General features: G+C 40.5%; 1 protein-coding gene across 4 annotated transcripts in view; it reads right to left on the bottom strand.

The window, feature by feature from the left end:
• Nucleotides 1-4,706: 4,706 nt before the first annotated feature.
• The window catches only part of GPATCH2L (G-patch domain containing 2 like), a 55,700-nt gene continuing 38,532 nt past the window's right edge, over nucleotides 4,707-21,874 (bottom strand). For 3 of the 4 annotated variants that reach the window (XM_006778812.2, XM_006778811.2, XM_015558040.1), the window contains exons 9-10: nucleotides 18,230-18,324; nucleotides 5,741-9,746 (exon numbers count right to left, since the gene is read on the bottom strand). In XM_006778812.2, the coding sequence (XP_006778875.1) occupies nucleotides 9,574-9,746; nucleotides 18,230-18,324 (268 nt within the window). In that variant the 3' untranslated portion in view covers nucleotides 5,741-9,573. Of the gene's footprint in view, nucleotides 4,836-5,740; nucleotides 9,747-18,229; nucleotides 18,325-21,874 lie in introns of those variants that run through there. The other variant, XR_001512333.1, reaches the window with a different exon arrangement.

Here is a 21,874-nt window from a genome sequence, read left to right as displayed (position 1 = left end):
ATGTTCTTTACACTGGACAGTCTCCTCCTCTCTTCTTCACTTAACTCCTGCTTGTGCTTCAGGTTCAGTACTGTTTTAATCCTCCTCCTGCTCAGTTTGAGTTAGTGACTTCCTTCTTGACAAAATACCCTGATATTCTTACCTCAACACTTATCACTTCACATTGTACTATTTGCTTTCCTTGCCTCTTCCCCAGAAGACCCTGAACTTCATGACATCAGGAAAGCCTTTCCTGTTTGTAAGCTCAGCAGCCAGCAGAGTGCTTGGCATAAAATGTGTTCCATACGCATCTACTGAATGAAGGCCAAGACTGTTAAAACAGCTATTTTGCCAGCAGTTCTATGGGTTGTTCAGGACAGTCCATTACTGCCATTAACAACTCAAAGCACATGTCCTCCTGGCTTATGGATCATTTTTTGCCTTGGCACACAAAGGAAAATACATTATTTCCATAGATTTGGGAGATTTTATTGGCTCTTGCTCTAGTCACTTTCAAAAACAAGACCAGATTGCTTTAAGAGGGTGCCACAGGACTTGCCTATCTTCTTTCAATGCTGGAGGCACAGAGAAGAGATGAGCCCATTCATGTTGCTTTGACAGAGAGATAGCCCAACAGCAGCAACAGATAAATGGAATAAAAGGATATCACTAGATACACAGTTTATTTCAGACATGTACGACCACCAACAGTTCATTTCTATTGTGAAAAGGGACAGCATAGGGTTAAAATGGAAACTCTAGCATCAGTTTGCATCTTAGCATACAATGATTAGCTATGTGACTTTGAGCAAGTTAATCTAACTGTAAGCATACTTCACTGCTTTAAAAGAGATAAAAATATTTACCTTAGAGTTGTTGAGGATTAAGTGAGATTATTTAGGTGAAATTATATTAAGACATGTAATAATCCCTCGGTAAATACTTGCTGCTGTTATTGGCTCTGAAAAGGGTTCTACTGGTTTCAGGAGTGTGTAGAATATATCTAAGGAACCTCAGAATATCCTGCCTTGGAGCAGCAACTCTTCCCCAAGAGCTCTCTGAGGAAGACTGGCTTAGTGAGCGCTTAATAAATGTTTTTGGATCAGTGAATAGGGCACCTTTGTTATTCTTATCAGCTGTCCAGCATCTGAACTGCCCTCTTATATTTCATCCATCCCAGTGAAACATTCCAGATAACCTCGCTCTCACTTCCTATGTCTAGGGCATAGGACATACTGTTAATGAGATCCACCTAACCCCGATTTTAAATCAGAAACTAGTGATTCAAAGGAGCCAGGAACACACAAGGTCCCTTCTGGTGAGGGTGGAACCCCTACATGCAGTTCCAGAGGCAGCATGCTGTGATGGTAGTGAGGCAGAAAATCAAGTTCCCTTTATTAGTAGAGCTAATTAGTAGTACCTGAAACCCTCATAAAAAGTTCTCTGACAGTTTGGTTGGCGTGGCTCAGTGGTTGAGCATCAACCTATGAACCAGGAGATCCGGTTTGATTCCTGGTTGGGGCACATGCCGGGGTTGTGGGTTCAATCCCCAGTGTGGGGCAAGCAGGAGGTAGCCGATCAATCAATGATTCTCTTTCATCATTGATGTTTCTATCTTTCTCTCTCTTTCCCTATGACTCCATTTAGCTAAAAACATATGTTCAATTATATATATGTATATATATATTTATAAAGTTCTCTGACAAAGATCCAACATGGTACTCAAGGTCAAAAAGTGATGAGGAAATGGGTCTGTCTCAGTCCCTAAACTCAAACTAAAATCTTACCAGCAGTAGAAAAGTAAAAAACTGGAGAGGGCATTAGGTGGGGGTAGCCTCCTCACACACAGAAGTGGCCCCAGCATCCTGACCAGTCCAAGATCCTGGAAAGAAGAAAGCAGAAGAGGGACCACAGTTCAAGGCAGACTTCATGAACAGCAACTTCACCCACTAGTAAATAGGGTGGTCCTTAGAATCTAATATGATTAGCCATTCTCCCTACCTCAGGGGGCTTGGAGGAGGAGCAAAGAGAAGTGAGGGAAGGAGCAGAGACCTTGAGTATTCGTTCCTAGAAATTTACAATAATTATTAATGAATGTCAATGTTTTACTCTAAGCCCGTGCTTTAAGCCAGTGCATTAAGGTGGTTTGGTAAAGGAACTCATTAGCACATAGGTGTTAACAGAACTTTTAGGAGGTGAGGACTAACATCTGGGACCTATCAACCAAATGCCCACTTCTGGAGAGTGACAAAGAGCAGAGGAGGAGAAAAATCAGGAGAGAGCAGGGTCAGGAAGGAAAGAATTCCAAAAAGGAAATGGTTATCAGTATCAAGCTGTGAAGGTTAACGTAAGGACTAAAATTTGGCAATTAGAAGTCACTGGCGAACCCAGCAAGAACAAGTTTAGTGGTGATGAGTGGAGTGGCCGGGCTTGCCCATCTGCACATTGCTTTAAAAGCCTGGAGCCTGTCCCCATCCCCACGTAACTGGGCTGATTCAGTTGGGGCGGGGCGGGGGGGGGGGGGGGGGGGGGGGTGATTAGGATTTTTAAAAAATCCCCCCAGGCCATACTAATGTGCAGCCAGGGTTAAAAACTACTGCTTCAGTGAATTGAGAATTTAGGGACAAAAGTACAAGTGAGGGCAGTACTTTAGTGATGGTCAAGGGGTTCAAAGAGTTAAGGAAGGGTATTTTTGTTTGAAGATGGAGTCTGAACATGTTTGAATGCAAAACTGTATGTGCCAGGAGTGAGCACTGTAACTAGATGGAGCGACAGAGGAGGGACCTAGGGCACTGCAGAAGGGATTCATCTTGAGCAGGGCAGGTGAGAGTGTATGTGAGGGGGTGTACGTGGGGACTCCTTTCTAACGCTCTGTTATCTGTAAAGGGAGCGATAGATGGGCTGCTGAGGTTGAGAGGAGGGGGTAGAAATTTTTTAAATGGCCACAGTTTGCAAAAGCTGCTGCTAACAGGTGGGAGGCTGAGTGAGCTAAATACTGAGAGCCATTCAAAATGTCAGCAAGGTTTTGGTGTGGTAGAAGCTTGCACAGTCATGACAATTTTTCATGGAGAAATACATGGCCCACTGGAAAGAGCAAGCTATAGAATCTACTCACAGTGAAATGGGTTGATTTAAGTCAAAGCCGCCACGCCATTCCTAAGTTCTCTGATATTCTCTTTCCTTTTTCAATTAAAAACATTAAATAAGAGAGCTGCAAGGGTCAGAACTCACTTCTAGAGAAAAACACATTTTCATAATTGATATCTTAACTATTTTATATTCCCACATCTTGATAATATGTAGTAAAAACATTTAAATGGTTTTCAAGATAGAAAAGGCAAATTATATGGTGCTTTAAAAGGCTATAAAAATTGAAATGTAAACAGCCTACACATGTATATTAATCATGGTTTTTAATTTTCTATGAATTATGTCATCTTGACACCTTAAGAAACCTTTCTGGCTGGGGAGAGACTGCTTCTCCTAGGGCTAGCTAATTCTTAGAAAGAGCAAAGGATTCAGCCAGCAGCACACTTTTGAAGTACAAACTTACCAGGGATGACGGAGCCATGCCTCCTCCATTTGACTCGCACACCCCAGGAAGCAAACATCCCAAGGGAGCTATGAGGCAACTAGAGACCATTCTGTAGCCCAAAGGACCCCAATTACCCAAACTAGCCATTCCTGAGCTGTCTGCCCTCTCTGCCTTGCCTTTCAGGAGGAAATCCCCATAAAGGCTCTGGCCTACACCTATCATTTGCTCCTGGTCACCTGCTTCCTGTTCCAAATGTGGTGTTTGTCCTGCAGCCTGGCATGGCAAGTTGTGCATTGTTTCTAGGTAAACTATAACATTAAACTTTTCTTTCAATGGCATTGACCTCTACATGTCCTCACTCAAGTTACCTTTATAAACTTTTAAAAAATTATTTCAGAGAGGGAAGGAGATAGAAGTATCAATGATGAGAATCATTAATCAGCTGCCTCCTGCACACCCCCCACTGGGGATCAAGCCCACAACCCGGGGAGGTGCCCCAACCAGGAATCAATCCATGACCTTCTGGCTCATAGGCCAATGCTCAACCACTGAGCCACGCCAGCCGGGCAGTCACCTTTATAAATTAAGACCTGGGCACAGAGCCACATGAGCATCCAAGGCAATGAGACTAGACTCCTCCTCCTCCTTAGATACACATATCCCCCAAGAGAACTTGGGTTCGTAAACTTTAGTAGTCAATTAGGGCCCAGCCCAATTCATACAAATCTAAAGGGGAAAAAAAGGTCATTTCAAAACTTTTAAGATTAAAGTTCTGTATTCTGAAACACTGAACCCATGAGTCAGACAATCTATATATAATGTGCTGGTGGTCCTCAACCCCTGTAGATGCACTACTTGAAATGTAAGACAATAGGATGTGATTATGTGGGATAACTGAAAATTGATTTTTACATGTTGTGAATACTGGGATTAAGTCCTAGCAAAAGATTACCGATAACTCAACAGGTATTTACTACAAAAGCTATGTCCTCAGGGTGGTTTTTCTTCCAACTTCTTTTCTGTTTGTTTCACATTTGTGAGTCATGCTTTAAAGGCTTCAGCACTGTGACGCTGGAAAACACGTAACATTTTCCCATGAAACTAAGAGACAATGAACAAGAATCGTAGTCATGAATGGCAGTATCTTACACAAATGTTTTACTGTTGTGAAAAATGACTCTCACTCACAGACTAAAAATTCATGGTTATATTTTAATCCACTTATATTTTAAAACATTGTTTCCATCCATCTAAATTTGACCTTGATGGCATTTTTCTCCACATTATCCTTTCTCAATATTTCCAGGTGATTTTTCAGGAGCTTGAGGGAAAGGGTATGGGAAAAAAGACATTAACAGCGGCTGCAAAATATCACACACAAAAAATTTCATTAATTTTTAAATCCTCACCTGAGGATCGTTTCTGTTATTGATTTTAGGGAGAGAGAAACATTAATTGGTTGCCTCCTGTACATGCCCCAACCAGGGATCGAACCCTCAACCTGGGTATGATGTTTTGACATCTTAAGAAACCTTTCTGGCTGGGGAGAGACTGCTCCTGCCAGGGCTAGCCAATTCTTAGAACTAGGACTGATTTCTAAAGAGTTTTGATGCCCTGACCCGGAAACAAACCCGCCACCTTTTGGTCTACAGTACAACACTCCAAAAAACTGAACCAGCCGGCCAGGGCAACCTCTCTCTTCTTATGGAGAGTAATATAAGAATACCTCAGAGCTCAGGAGTTTACCAGTATATTAAATTTTTAACTGGCAAATCGTGTGGCTCTCAAACACCAACCTGCACCAGAGTCCTCTGGAGAGCTTGTGAAAGGTTGCTGTTCCCAGCCTGTTTCAAATTTAGTGGGTCTAGGGAGACTGAGCTGATACTGTTGGTCCAGGCAGGCCAGCACACTACCGTAAGCACCTACCCCGCTTCCCCTCGCCTTCTCACTTCGGACCTTGCCCAGACTGCTCCACGGTGAACATCCTCAGGACATGCCCACTCTTCAATACTGCGCTTTAAGTTTTGTTTTTTTTATCCCCAAATTTGGCAATTTTACCAAGTGCCTGTCTATAGATAGTGGCAGGAAATTTTCTTTAGTCACGTTTGTTTTGCTGGGCTTGTTAAAAACCTTATAATCCACACTTTTGAGCAATATCACTCCTTTTCCTTGGTACTGTTCAATGCTGCTGCTCCCAGGCATTTGACATTCATCTGTTGTGATCTTAACATAAGCAAAAGCATCTCTGGGCCACTGTGTGTTGGTGCTAATAGAGGAAACCACCACTTTCCTCACCTCTTCCCTCTTTACCAGTGTCTCATTGGGTAGGATCCCCTCTTGATTGCTGCCACCATTAGTAACTCCACTGTCAAGACTGGAGTGGGAGATAAGGAAATACTGACAAGTAAAATGGACAGCTCGAGCATTAGCAAAGGAAGCAGCTGACAGCAAGCGCAAACCGCTTCTATCATCCCTCCTGCCATCCCTGAACCATGACACAGGTCCTGCAAGCCATGCTCCTAACTAGACTACATTCATAGCTGCCGGTTAAGCCACGCTGCTCTCATCCCAGCCCAGACAGAGCTCACCAGACACAGAATACTGACGATGGCCCCTAATGCTGTTTCTACAAAGCCCAGGGAACAAAACACATATGGCTCAGAAGCACGTCAACAGTGCCAGCGCCGGCCTAGCTCCCTTCTCCGAGCGACTTCTGTGATAACTGCCCCTTTCCTTTGCAGCGTCAGACTCCCACGGCTGTGGTCTCAATTGTGTTTCTGAAAGTAAAATGCAAAGATGTGTCAGATTAATCTAATCTACTTGGGACTCATAAAGAATTTCATTCCCTGTTCTATGTGTGGAGTTTTAGTTACCAAAGATGCCATAAGCAGCACAGGTTAGATTTATTTAAGCTTTTGGTCATTTTGCTGCCTACCTGGCCTTGTTTGCAGCCTGTTTCACAACCCAGCAAAACAATGCATTTGATTTCTAAAGAATTCAAGTTAAAAGCACATACCTCAAATAGCATAATCTGTCCCCAAATTTGGCACCATTTAATCTGCTACTAATTTCCTCTTCTGAACAGTTCTCATCAAAAAGCAACAAGAATTGTGATGCAAATAAAGCTGTTCCCTTTAAAATACTGCATCTGAAAAATAATCTTAAATTCCCTTAAACTCATAAGCAAAACTAACTTTTATGAATGACAGTAGATGATGTCTTGAGTTCTGCCTATTTGGAAAACACACAGGATTAGGATTCAGACAGGCAGATGTGTAGACAGTTGGGACAATCCAGAACCCTGAAATAAGAACATGGAACTCAGCCTGTTATTACTTTCAAGCAGATAAAATACATATAAGCTCAAGGATTAACCTCAAAGGAATTATTTTTTAACATACTACAAAACCTGATTTTGAAATTATATATTTTGTTAAAAGCTAACAGACTTTTCTTAATTTATGACATTACATAGTTTGCTATATAAAAAAGACTTAAAATTTAAGGTTCAAAATAACTCGTTTCTAAGGTTCCTCTGAAATTGACTCATACAGAAAACCAGCAGATAAGTTAGTAATTCTGTAAGCAGGCTCATGCAGCTGCTTACAAGAACACAATTTAAAAACTTGTGTTGCAAAGTACTAATGTGCTTAATTGCTATTTTCTTAGGCAATTAATTTTCTTCCCCAATTATTATAGGTAGATATGACATATTTTGGTGATCCCTGTTGAAGGTATTTGAAATATGTAGAAAAGCATGCCCAAGAAAGATGATAAACATTCAGGGCATACTGTTTCCTCTCTCTCTACTATATTATTATTAATATTTTTGGTGGAAACAGAATTTATTGAGGGATAAAAGAACTGCCCGCCACAGGGAGACAGCAGGCAGGGGGAACCAAGTGGGCTACCCCATCACATACTGTTTCAAAAACATGGGTCTCAGAGCGACTCAGATCTCTCAATGACAAACAAGAGATTAAAACCCAGGGCAGAGAAAGTCTGAAAGTCTGGGATTTTAATACTGGCTTGATTATATAATTTTGAGCAAATCACTAAACTGTGATTGCTCTTGTCTCTGTAAAATGGCAGCAGTCACCTACCTTTACATCATAGAGATGTTTAAAATATAAAGTTGTATATATGTTACTTTTTAATTACAGGTAGAAAGGAGAACTGCCAGACAATATGCCATGAAGAAAAGATTCGACCTGAATGGAGGTCTTACTAGGCTATGCTCACAGGACCAATCTCTGCATGAGCCACAAAGCTTAGTGCAAAGAAAATGAAATTATGTCCAAGGATTTCTCCCTCAAATCCAAAAAAGTGTGTTAGAAGTGTGTGCCTCGGGACACTATGGGGACAACTAGGTAAGAATGCACCTATGACAGTAAGACCCACTTTCACCACTAAACAATTCAGTCGTGCTATATTGTATTCAACAGACATTCCACCTTCTCCATGGCTGGGGTGCAGCCTGCAGGGGGCAGTACACTCCCCACCACATGAGAACAGGGATGCTGCTTTGGCTTCAGCACTGCTCCTCACCCCACCATCTCCATGTACCCTCCCTCCACCCTATTCCTTGTTAGGGACAATTGACATGGTCTCAGTCTTACATAAAGTGCCACATAAACTTAGCTTAAGTCCCCTCCTCACCTAGACTCACACCAACCCCTCAGATGAGGAAATCCTGGAGCTACCACTGACAAGAGCTGTAATTTTTAGGGGGAACACGATAAAGCGGCCTGCCATCATATTCAGTGAGCAAGCTCTGTCCCACTCAGCACCTAATGAAGCACAGAAAAGTCCAGGTGCAAGAGCGGGCATCCCCTAGAACAGTGCCAGAGCAGTGGGCACTTAGAGACCAGTGTCTGCATATTTCAGAGTAAATGTACTAAATTTGTAAAAAGCAAGAACCCTTCTATCAACCAGGGCCCTGAATGCAAGATGCTGGGTAATCTTTTCTTTAGAAAGGGTGGCTTCCTCCAGCAGCTCTAGGCAGTCACTTATTCCTCATCTTGACAAAAGAGCATCAACTTCAGGCATGGATGTGTACATAACTCTACAGGCAGCTCAGCTGTCATACACATGGCAAATATAAAGCCATGTCAAAAGACATTTTTCCTCCCCAAAGTATAACCCCAAGAAGCCATTATTATAATAGAGTATGAATATCTGCTGCAGGTTATTGACCTGTAAACTAACAATAAAATCCCGTTTAGTATGTAAAGGCTTACACTGCAACATGAAGTATTGAGACACAAACCACTGACTATTCTAAGTTTGCTGTACAGTTGAACCATTTTCATTACCTCAATCTGTGTGTGTGTGCGCGCGCATGTGTGTGTGTGTGTGTGTGTGTGTGTGTGTGTGTGTAAAATGTCCTCTTTCCATAGAACACCAACTTTGGAGATGAGGCAAAGTACAAAGCAGCTGCTGGTGATCCCATGGGCATCTAGGAGACTGGAAGGAGTCCCCAAGGCCCTGCTGCTGGTGTTGCTTCTGAGGCTCTAAACTGAGACCTTGGTGGATTTATCTGATTGGCACTGTGAGTAAAGCAAGGCCAGGCTGAAAGGCAAGCCTTACCTACTGCAAGCACAATTCCACACACACATCTTAACTCAGTGTTTAAATTTGACTGGAACTGCCTGCAAATTGGGAACTTCCTCAAGTGATATTAAAAGCTCTACACAAGAAGTATGCAAAGAAGTTACTAGTTGTTCAAGAAAAAAAAAAGACACACCTGCAAAAAAGCAACAGCTCTGTAAATGGAGCTGTAGGTAACTGCTGAGACAGCAATAGCAATGACAAATATAGCATAGGATGACTTTTTAAAACAACTGCTGCCCCAATACTTTACTTTTTAAAAAAGACACACATTTCCACAATATGATTTTCTAAGAGAAAGAGTCCACTGCTTTGTTTGAAGAGGAAGGAGACAGTCCTAGTGATAAACAGACTGGGAATATCAATTGAAATATGCAAGACTATATAACACAAAATCTAATATTTGTTTCACAACACCCGCTGGCTCCTGGTGGGCGAACTACTGCTCTCTAGCTGCATCCAGGGCTCTTTTCTTGTGGCATCTTAAAAAATGTGGCTGTAGCTGAATCAGCGGCTTTCTCTGGGGCAGAGGTCCTGACCAGCCACTCAGTGTTGGGAGATTTCGGGGCCTGTGGCGCTGGTGTGGTTGGCTCCATCACATCCACAGGAACTGATGAGATTGCTACAGTAAAAGGAAAAAGAAAAAATCCAGGGGAGACAAATTAGAATGAACGTTACTTCAACCCAAAATATTCTTAATCCTTTTATCTTATGCCCTACTAACCCAAGTGGCCACATAAGGTTTTTCTTTTTTCTTTACAAAGAAATAAAGGCCAGATGTAACAAAGGTAAGTATTTCTCTACCTGAAAAAATGGGTTTAAATGAACAAGTAAGCAAATTCAGTAATACAAATTCATAATGTAGCAACTATCACTTCTTAAGCACTTATGTGCTAGGCACTGTATTATGTAAACACTGCATTCATATCTCATTTCTTGCAAACTCTTAGAAGTAGGTATTGTCATCTCCATTTTCTGGATCAAAAAATGAGCCATACAGAGAACAGATACATTTTTCAGGGACAAAACAGAGCTGGTTAAGTAGCAAGATTCAAACTCAGTGGACTCTAAGCCCTATGTTCCTTCTGTCACACTCCATGACAATGTCACCAAAAAACAGTGTGATAATAAGGAAAATGGTAGAAAATCACACAATCGGGCCCAGTTTTTCAACAAGAACACAAACACATTCTAGACAGAATAATAATTGCTTATGCAGGACTGTCCTGTATATTTTAGGACACTTACCATTCTGACCCCATCTACTGAATGCCAAAAGCACTCCCTGGTCCCTGTGACAAGTAAACACTGTCTTCACATTTCCAAATGCCCCCAAGCAGAGTAAACCACCCTCACACCCACTGTGCCAATGGTGAATATACACTAACAAAAAGCAAAATGTAGAAAGTTCCATTTTTACCCTATCACTCAGTAACTCCACTCCTGGAATATAACCTAGAACAGTAATTTTCAAATTGTGGTCACAAGATCAACTTAGTAGGTCATGACCAGTACTTCTTAATGAAAAGGAATAAAAAATATCAGATTGTATCCAAGGATTTATATATAGACTAGAGGCCCGACGCATGAAAATTGTGCAAGGGGCTCAGCCCTCGCAGCCCTGGTTTCGTCTGGAAGGTCATCCAGAAGATCATTTGGTTGTCCAGTCTTAACATATTACGCTTTTATTATTATACTAGTAGCCCATAGCGCAGTATAGCGCACAGTAAGCCGCCCACTGCTCTGCGGGAGCCCGCGGGAACTGCAGCGCACCACTGGGAGCCACGCTGCTTCCATGGGAGCTGTGCAGCTTCTGCAGGAGGCGGAGGCTAGCCGCCAGCACCCACGGGAACAGGGAGGGAGCCGCGCTGCTTCCCCACAAGGTGGGCCTGCCATCTCCTCTCCAGGCCTGCACTCGGCCGTGGAGGCTGCAGGCCGGCCCCCCTGTCCCTGTCCCTGTCCGTGTCCGTATCCGCTCCAGCTCCGGGGGGCCAGCCCAAGCCAGGGTGCGGCAGCTCAGTGGCCCCGTGTCTGTCTCCACTCTGGGCCTCACCTACACGCACAACCTCCTCCTGTCTGGTCGTGACCCCTTACGGCGTCCTGGCCTAATTTGCTTATTTCCTCTTTTTAATATACTAGTGACCCCATCGTGTGAGACCCGGACAGGCGGGAAATCGCACAAGACCCAGGACCCCAGACCCTGCCGCAGGACCCAGAGTCAAGTCCCGCAGCATATGGGACCCAGAGTCCAGTCCCCACCCACCCGCGTGCACCTCGATATATATATATATATATATATATGCCCACATATATACTCAAACATGAATTTCTTACAGGGAGTTACTGTAAAAATAATCATGCAAGCTATTACTCTACGGCACATGTACAAGAGTTTCTTGAGGGCCATGGTTTTCAATGTTTAGGAATCTCAGATCACATCAGCAAGAAATACATTTGACATCACAACACAAATCAATCAATCCAATCTTTCTCTCTCTCCTGTTCACACACACACTCACTCACTCATTTAACTGAAATTTCACAAACCTATATTTACCATTACTCTATAGTCATTAACCACAGTGCAAAACCCTACCCTAGAAAAACTTTTCTTTGCTATATGGTTTTTATTATGGCAAAATATATGTAACATAAAATTTATCATTTTAATAATTTTTAAGCATACAGTTCAGTGACATTAAGTACATTTACATTATTTCACAACCATCACCACCATCCATCTCCAGAACTTTTTCATCATCCTAAATGAGAACTCTCCATTTTCCCCTCTCCCAGCCCCTGGCAACTACCATTCTACTTCCTGTTCCCATAAATTGACTAGTCTAGGCACCTCACATAACTGGAATCATATAATATTTGTCCTTTTGTGTCTGGCTTATTTCACTTAGTGTAATGTCTTCATCCAAGCTGCAGCATGGATCAGAATTTCATTATGAATCACAAAGGCACTCAGGCTGAATAGTATTCCATTGTATACAGAATATACCACATTTTGCTTATTTATTCATCCAGCAATGAACATTTGAGTTGTTTCCACCTTTTGGTTATTGTGAATAATGCTGTTAGTACTCGAGTGTACAGATAGCTATCTGTTTGAATACTTTCAATTCTTTCAGGTATATACACAGAAGCAGAATTGCTAGATCATATGTTAGTTTTATGTTTAGGGTTTTTTTTTTTTTAACAGTACAGAGGTCTTTTATTTTTTTGCACTTGTCATGCCTTGAATTCATAGGGGATGGGTCCCAGCAGCTCAGGCTCCTTTCCACTGGTTCTCACAAAGTTCTTCTCTGGGTGGAGCAGGCTGGCGCTTCAGCTGAACCCAGGAACCTTTCACTTTGGCTTCCTTCTTTTTCTGATCATTTTCCTTCACACATTTCAGAAAGCTATCTCAGCTTTTAGAGTGCTTTATATGCTCAATATGTACATTAATTCTCTGGGCAAGAATCTTGCCCTTGTTTGTTTACAACAATGCCCACCACAGGCTGGGTAACTGTAGACTCCTCCAGTTTTGCCACGGTAACATTTGTGAGACATTCCTTTTTGAACAGTGCCCATTCCTTTGATGTCTGCAATGTCTCCTTTCTTGTAGATTCACCTGTATGAGGCCAGAGGAACAGCTCCATGTTTTCTAAAAGGCCTAGAGAACCTATAGCGGGTGCCTCTCCTCTTCCCCTTTGTTAGTCATTTTAGTGAATTATTGGAAGACTAGTGACCCAGTGCACGGATTAGTGCACATTAAAAGGAAATTAATTAGAAGGTGGCCCGCGGGGTGAGCCTGGGCGAGAAGGGCCAGACATGCCCTGGAGCCAACCTCCCGGGTCCTCCCTGGCATCTGCAGAGTGAGCAGGGTCCCTCCGGCAGGTGGGGTCCCTTGGCCTGGCCTGCGGGGATCGGGCTGAAACGGCTCTCTGACATCTCCCGAGGGGTCCCGGAGTGCGAGAGGGCACTCTGCAACGTTGCTGTGGTACGGGGTGTGGAATGCAAACGCAACTGTGCAGTAAACCAGATTCGGGCCGACAGTGCCCCAGCAACAACATAACCCACGGCTGAAGGTGGAATCACACAGCCCCGAGAGGATTCGGGGTCCCTCCTCTCTGGTTTCAGGGTGCGTCACCCAAGAACTGCCGCTGCCAAGTCACTGCAGCTCAGCAGCTCCTGTGTTGAGTGTCTGCCCCCTGGTGGTCAGTGCATGTCATAGCGACCGGTCGGACGCTTAGCATATTAGCTTTTTATATAGAGAGGTGGTAGTTCTGACCAAAAAGGTTATGTTTAGATTTTTGAGGAACCACCATATTATTTTCCTTAGCCACTGCACTATTTTACATTCCCATCAGTAATCACAAAGGGATTACTTGCTGTTCCTGTTTTGTTTTGTTTTTTATATAGCCATTCTAAGGAGTATGAAGTAGCCCAGAAAAAAACTCTTGCACATGTTCTCTCACACAGCAACAGTGTTTTTCACAATAGCATAAAATGGATACAATCTAAATGTCCATCAAGAATGTTTAATTGTAGTATATTCATCATATTCATATAACAGAATACCATATATATGGCACAGTGAAACATGAATGAATCTCAAGAACATAATTGGGTAAAACATAACTTATAAAATATGACATTCCATTTAAAAAAAGATTTACAAACACGCAAAACTAGATAATGTATTACTTAGGGATACATACATCTTAAAACTAACTTAAAAATCAAAGAATGATTAAGTGATTAACAAAAAAATAAACAACAGGATAATGGTTACCTCTGAGGAGAGTAAAAAAAGATTTTTAAAGGGGATGTTCTTTTTTTTAAAGTCGATGGTGGGTACATGGATATTTGCTATATCATTTTTCTTTACTCCTTATATATCTTCTATAAGTGCTCTTTTATAGCCAATCAATATTTTCTAAAAAAAAATTTTTAACTTTAAAAACCATTTAAACTTTAAAAAGGCATAGTGAGCAGTAAGAATCTGTCCTATGGCTCCCAACACAAGAGTGAACCTAAAATAAAACTACTGAATCCAATCACTTGATTAGCATAATATTGAGAATAACTATTTCAACTAATAGATTCTGTTCACATATTCATACAACAAATATCTAGTGAGATTGTTCCATGTGCTGAGTATTACTTTAGAGGGTGGGGGTACAATAGCAGCAAAACATAAAAATGCCTGCCCTTGCACCTACATCTCCCACAACGCTGGCCTGATATTCAGAATCTGATGTAACTAACAGGTTAACTATTGGTTACCCTTCTGACTAATGCTCCAAGGACACTCATCCTATCCCAGAGACACAAAAGTCAGAACAGGCTTTGGGATGGCAAAATAGTCAGGGCTCTGAATACAACATCTTGTCATCCTGTTCTCCTTTACCTAGAGCCATGTGCTTACTTTGTGAAGGTATGGGATTTGTACACCAAAGGCTCTGTTCTGCCATTCTGATGAAGAAAATCATTTCGAGGAAATGAAGTCTGGTTTTTATCTGACTTCCTTATGTTTTTTATAGCTACTTAATCTCAAGTTTTAGAGAAAATAACCAATTTTTTCTTTTCCAGTTATATTCTCTTTGTTTGTTAATCCTTACCCAAGGATAGTTTTCCATTGATTTTTTTTTTAGAGAAAGTGGGAGGGGGAGAGACACAGAGAGAGAAATATCAATGTAAGAGAGACACATCACTTGGTTGCCTCCCACATGTGCCCCGACCAAGGTCAGGGATTGAGCCTGCAAAAGAGGTACATGCCTTTGAATGGAATTGAACCTGGGGCCCTTCAGTCTGCAGGCCAACTTTCTATCCACTGAGCCAAACTGGCGAGGGCTCAGTTACATTCTTTAAGAGAATATATAGCAAATTCACTTTGGCATGAGGTAATGACATGTTGGGTATTTCCTGTTCTGGTGTTCTGGGCGTTACAAGCACGTTTATACGGTCACTCACTCAGATCCATGGTGGCTCTGTGCACCACGCACCTGTGGTTATAAAGCCAGAAAGAGAAAGGGAGTGGACACTAAAAGAGTAAAATAAAAGTGCTACACTTTCAAGAAGGATCTACTCAATGATCCTATGATCATTTCCTTGGCCTTTTGTTAATACTAGTACAAAAAGGCAAGGCATGCTAGTCCTTTCTGCTCTGCACCTCTCTAGCCTTATTAATATCTTTAAATTCAGTCAATTTCAACTCAAAACTTCCCACCAGTGGGGGAGGGGAAATGGGGCAAGATTTGTGGCTGCATGTTTAAGAAAGAAGCTGAATTCATCACAGTGACAGGGGAGACTGTTGGCAGATATCTGAGCTATTTATTCTTTTAGGAAAATCCTATAAAGAATGACACAAGGAAGCCTCTATCTGCAGTCTTGTTCATCACACTGGTGAAGAATCCGATAACAGATGTATGCAGCAGCGTGATTTAGTGCCAGGAGCTGGCCCCTGATGTGTATTAATACAGCGGCAAAGCGGAACGCACCTCTCTTCATCAGTCATTTCTATAAAAGAGGTGGAATCCGAGATGGCCCAATGTTAGGCAGAGCAAGCCCATTTGTTCTACTGACTGATGGCGCGGGCTCGGGCTATGTCCTTCACCTCCATGGGGCACTCAGGTTGTGGATAGAAAAAAAAGAAAATGTTCAGTGAAGCAAGCCTTAGTCAACAAGTGAGGGGAGGAGTTTGGATCAGTGAGGGAAATTTTTAATGCTCAAATCTTGTTTAATACCTCCCAGAAAATTTCCCAATTTGATTACAGAATAAGGATTTTAAACTTTTCTCAATGTTTTCTTATAAACAATTAAAAGCAAAAAAACAGAAGCTGGACATTAAAGAGAAAAAAAAAGAACAAAAAGATAAAAGAGGGGAGACTGTGTTTTAATGCTTCCAGTACCACAGACTGGATGAAGACCTGGGTTTTGAGCAGAGTCATAATTTGGAGCCAATCCTATCCTATGGAAGACCTAAAAGTGCAGCCCTAGAGTCACAGGGAAACCAGTCTGACCTTGGCTCTGCAATGTGCCAACCATGTGACCTTGGGGAACTGATTAACCTCTCTATAGCTCAAATATCTCATGTGTATTGGGAATAAAAACAGCATCCACCTTATAAAGTTGTTGCAAATATTAAGTGAGATAATGTATGCAAAGGGTTTAGCTTAAGACATGGCTATGTGGAAATCAATAAAAAAAATGTACTATAATCATTAGACCTGTGATTAAGATTATCCATTATCATGATAATCTTAGTCTAAACCATATCAAGCAGTCTTCTCAAACAGAAGCTGCCGGTTTGGCTCAGTGGATAAAGCCTCGGCCTGCGGACCAAAGGGTCCCAGGTTCGATTCTAGTCAAGGTCACATACCTTGGTTATAGGCTCCTCCCCAGCCCGGGCCCTGGTCAGGCCTCGGGCAAGAGGCAACCAACTGATGTGTTTCTCTCACATCGATGCTTCTCTCTGTCTTTCCTTCTCTTCCATTCTCTCTAAAAGATCAATGGAGAAATATCCTCGGGTGAGGATTAATAACAACAAAACAAAACAAAAACGTCAAACAGAAGCTTGAAGAGGTCAATCTCAGAGCATGCTGAAATTTACTAAGTTAGGTTAGGGGAAAGACTTACCCATCTGTCAAAGTTCTACTCTCTATTCAACTATCAATAGCTCTGCTTTATGTACAATATACATAAATATGTATTTCATTATAATATATAGTCTTTTCTGAAGAAAATAAAATAGTTTATGATATACTCAATTTCCACAAAACAAATTCATTATCATCAAGAAAAGAACTGTAGGTGGTTACCAGAGAAGGGGACTGGGGAGAGGGGAAAAGGGGAGGGAGCCAACTATATGGTGATAGATAATAACTAGACTTTTTTGGTGTGGACACTTTATATTGTAGATAGATATCGAATTATAATATTGTACACCCGAAACTTACATAATAAAAAGACAGAAACAAAAACAAAAGAAGTGTAGATATTTCTGATAGGTCCTTAACCAGATATGATCTTTTTATTCAGAGTAATTTATCCTAAATTGTATAGAAATAACCTAAAGGATTGTCTATGATTACTAATTACATTTAACTATTTTCTCTGAACTCCAAAGAAAAAGATCGATAGACATCCAATATTCTTGCTGATATAAATAACTATCCCCCTTTGTTTTCATTTAAGGATAACATAGATGAAGTTAAGTGCATAAATCATAAATGTATGTAGTTCAGTGAATCTTTACATATAAATATACTCATGTAATCCCCACCTAGTTCATAATATAGAACATTTCCAGCATCCATGAGATTTTTTATGTCTTCTCCTGGTCACCAGTGAAAACCACTATTTTGGTTTCTACCAACTAGTTTTGCTCAGAAAATGAAGTTTTTAACTTGAAAAGCTGTTTTTAATTAGGAATTTCATGATAGGTAAAATATTAGCACTCTATTATACATAAAAATAGTGAGAATGTACTGTACTATGTACTAAATTAAAAAGTAAATAAACCCATGTGGCTCCATGTCTACTGACTAAACTGCCACCCTACTGGGATTTTCATTAACAAAGATCTAATTTCTTATCTGTAATAGAAAAAAAGCGCAGATGACTGAAGATTTTTTTTAGTGAAATACAGGTAGTACAAACTTAAGAAACCCGTGTGACACAGTGAAAAAACAGACTTCAGGGTCAGACAGAACTAGGTTTAAATTCTTAAAATATGTGTAACCTTGGGAAATTACTTCTTTTTTTTAATACATTTTATTGATTTTTTACAGAAAAGACGAGAGAGAGTCAGAAACATCGATGAGAGAGAAACATCGATCAGCTGCCTCCTGTACATCTCATACTGGGGATGTGCCCGCAACCCAAGTACATGCCCTTGACCAGAATCGAACCTGGGACCTTTCAGTCCGTAGGCCGACGCTCTATCCACTGAGCCAAACCGGTTTCGGAAGGAAATTACTTCTTGCATTCTCTTTTTTCCCACATATAATGGGAATAAAATGACCTACCTCATCATAAAAGTTAAGTGGAAGGGTATATAAAACACATAATTCAGTGTCAGGTGCTCAACAATAATAACTAGGGTCTAATTACCTGCATTTGGGCTAGACAGAGATGCTGTGGCCACAGGCTTTCGTTTCCTCTTGATATCACGTGAGCATGGGGGTCCCAAGTGTAGGCTTGCCTGTCTGCAAAGGTAACAAAGAAAACATACTGTTTCAACTTTATAATTCTCATTGTTTAAGACACTATGTTCAACCCAGATAAAATCCTTGACCCAATATAGATATACTAACAAAATCAGCATCATCTTTTGCCATCAAGTGTCAGTATAAGATCATTCACAATTAATCAGAATTCACTCTTTACTCACAAAATACACCCATTCTAAACTTTTTACCTGATTAGCAAAATAGCAGACATTCAAGATTAATTTCAGTAAATATGTGTTTCATTACATGCTGATTTTTGTACATTTTTCATAAAAACAATAAACCTCAATTGTTCTAAACTCACTAATGAAATACCTACTCCCAAGTGGTAACATATTGAAAAGTTTAATGCTGCATGAACACAGACATTTGCATAGAATTATAATAGGAAGTTTAACCCTTCTATCACTATACATCCATATTTTTAATAATGTCTGCATAGCAAGTTGTTTCTGTGATTTTAAAAAATATAAATTATGTGCTAATAATATGTCCCCTTTCCGAATGTTCAGCTTATTTTAAAAACAAAATAGTGAGAACTTCAACATTAGAAAAGCAAAAGACTCTCTGCAAGACAATGGGCTATTTTAGTTCCCCACTTCCTCCTTCCTCTCAAACTAGATGGATAGTATGTGATTCAGACCAAGCTGAGTTCCATCTTTACACAAAGCTTTCCTTGAGCATTCAAGGCCTTGCCTACCATGAATTATTATTTAACTGCTGTACATGTATCTTGTTTCCCTAATGAGGCTTAATCTTCTTGAGAACAGGGACCATATTTGTGTTTCTTTCATAATTTTCAAATGTTATACCAACCTCAGAAGGCACACAGCTGATCCCCATTAAGTATCTGTTGACTAGATCTGATATGAATGAATAAAAGTTCTAAAAACCAATAGCCAATTGTACATTTAAAATGGTAAATTTTGTTATGCATATTTTATCACAATTTTTTTAAAATAGCCAGAATATGTAACATATAAAAAGAAATCCAGTAAAATTATACTGGATGAACTCCCTATTGGTAGTCCTAGCTGGGGATCAAGTCTCATGGCTTGGTAGTCTTAAAACTGGAATCTCAGTCAAATCTAAGAGAACCTGGTTAGTAAGGCAACAACTGTTGAATGGACAAATTTTCCTATGGGGGAAGGGGGGTTGCCAATCTGGCAACTTTCAGTTTAAAAGTACATATATGTATGTGCTCTCGCTCCCTCCCTCCCTTCCTCCCTTCTTCTCTCCCTCTTTCTCTTTCTCACATGCTCTTTTCTCCAAATAGCAAAAGCTTAAGACCATCCAATTTATAAGCAAGAAAGATAAAAATTTGACTGAAATCATAAGAAATTTTTTAGAATGCAAGGAAAACCAAAATAGACAAAGATTTACACTAGAAAGCCTGTGGTTTGGCGAAGTCCATCCAAATCACTTTTTATTGATCACTCTCGTCTATATGGGAAAAAGAGTTAACTTTAGATTAAGTATCCCATGAGTAGTTAATTCCAAAATTCCAACGTGAAATGTGTCAATATAAGTGTGTAAAGAAGGGGAAACAATTCATCTTTCATACCTTACATAAGTCCCGGAAGTAAGTTTAAATCAGCATGCTGATTTAATAAGAAACACAGACGACAGAATATCAAAAGTAAACAGGCCTTTAGTCTAAATGCAGAGATGGTATGGTAATTCCTTTTGAAGCCAGGTAAGAGCAGAAAAGAAACTGATGCTATAAAATTTGTTTCTCCTCAAAACAGAGAAATGTACGGAATAGTTTCCATCTTTTCTACAGACAAGGTAGTTTAGCAAATTCAGACCCAAACTCAAACTGCCCAGGCACTTCGTTCTAATTCAATCCTGCTTCTCCTAACGTATTCAGAAAGAGTAACAAGTCAAAGGGTAACAGTTCATATTCACGCACTTTCTTCTTTACCAGAAGCTTATTCAAGGACTCTCCAAAACTTCTTAGATTAAATGTAACACCATTTCTTCAAACTAAAGATTGTTATTAGACATCAGGACAGTGGTACTTTTGAGCTGCAGGGTGTGGGGAAGAGAGTCAGTGGCTAGGAGCTTCTGGGGTTTTCTCGTAATGTTCTGTTTCTAGATGTTGAAAATTCATCAAGTATATATTTCTTTATAAAATTCTCTATATGTACATTGTTCTTCAATTAATTTTGAAAAACATTGCTTCTTCAAGATCAATGTTTATAAAATACTGGGCTTTAGGAAATAGATGCAAAATAAAAAGCCTAAGAAAAGTACTTCAAGGGCTTTAAGATTTTAATTCTCAGAGTATCAACTTGGGCTGAACTAAATAAATACTGCCTTTTATTTACACACTATTCATCATTTTCACAGTTTTGCATATTTGATATATGTCAGTAAGATGGTTAAGGGCACCTATTATATCACCACTCCTTATGGCCTTGGTCAATATCATTTATCTCACTTTTTCAAGGAATGACACATTTTGGAGTAAAAAGATAAAACTATTTATGTACCAATGTTTAAATTTTTGACCATTTTAAATAGAAATACTGTGGTTTTAAAAGATACTTATTTAAGTATGAAAATAAGTATTACCTGCAACTATGCACATAGGTTATTAAACGGCACTATATTCTGCAATGTCTTTAGGGGACTGCTGTGAACACAAAGGCTCAGGTGGTCCTTATGATGCCCTGTCCCTTTGGGCCACGGTTCTTGGATCCCCACTCTTCCCTGCTTATTGATGGTATAGACTTCAGGGTTAATTGTCCTACTTTAAATGCCCCCCAACTGCTAAGCCTCCAGCCTGTTACTTTTCTCTGTGGTAAATGTTCTACTTCTACCACCTCATTCCTAGTTAAGTTCTGGGGAGGGAGGAAAAGAAACCGTCAAATTATTATAAAAGGACAGTAAGACACTGTCCTTGTTTTGGGTTTCAAGTGGACTCTAGTCATGGGAAAATCTACATTTCCCTGTGAGGGCTCTGTCTGCTTGGAAAAAACCTTAGAGGACTAAGAAGTAAGAGAACCCAGAGCAAGCCCGGGGAAAGCAAGGAGGAAGCTGGATGCTTGCAGCAAGAGGATTTAAAGGAGACAGGACATGGAACCCGCCACGCTGCAGAGCACACTCAGAACACAAGACAGCCCTGGTCAGGAATAATGAATAATCTATGTGAGGCTGGAACCTGAGCATGAGGCAGGAAACTGCTGCAGCCTCAGCTTCCTATTCAAGAGGTAGTTTCCATTTTTTGTTTATCCCAAAATAATTGCCAGCAGTCCATTGCAGACATAAAGAATCAAGAATGAGAAGGAAAAATACACTGATCTACCCATTTCACTTTGTAGTATTTAACCACCGTGGCCTCTTTTATTTTTAATGTGTTATTTCTTTAATTGTGTTATTTTACTCTGACAGTATCACTGTCTACTCACAAGATATAAACTGAAAAGGGCAATGAACAAGGGAGATATCACAAAAGACACAGAAAAAGAGCCTGTGCTTCTCTTTCTAAACACACAGAGCCCCTCCCTATAGGAGAAAGGGC

This window comes from Myotis davidii, unplaced genomic scaffold, assembly GCF_000327345.1.
Source record: "Myotis davidii unplaced genomic scaffold, ASM32734v1 scaffold309, whole genome shotgun sequence".
Classification (NCBI taxonomy): domain Eukaryota; kingdom Metazoa; phylum Chordata; class Mammalia; order Chiroptera; family Vespertilionidae; genus Myotis; species Myotis davidii.
This window is presented reverse-complemented; position numbering and strand designations above follow the sequence as displayed.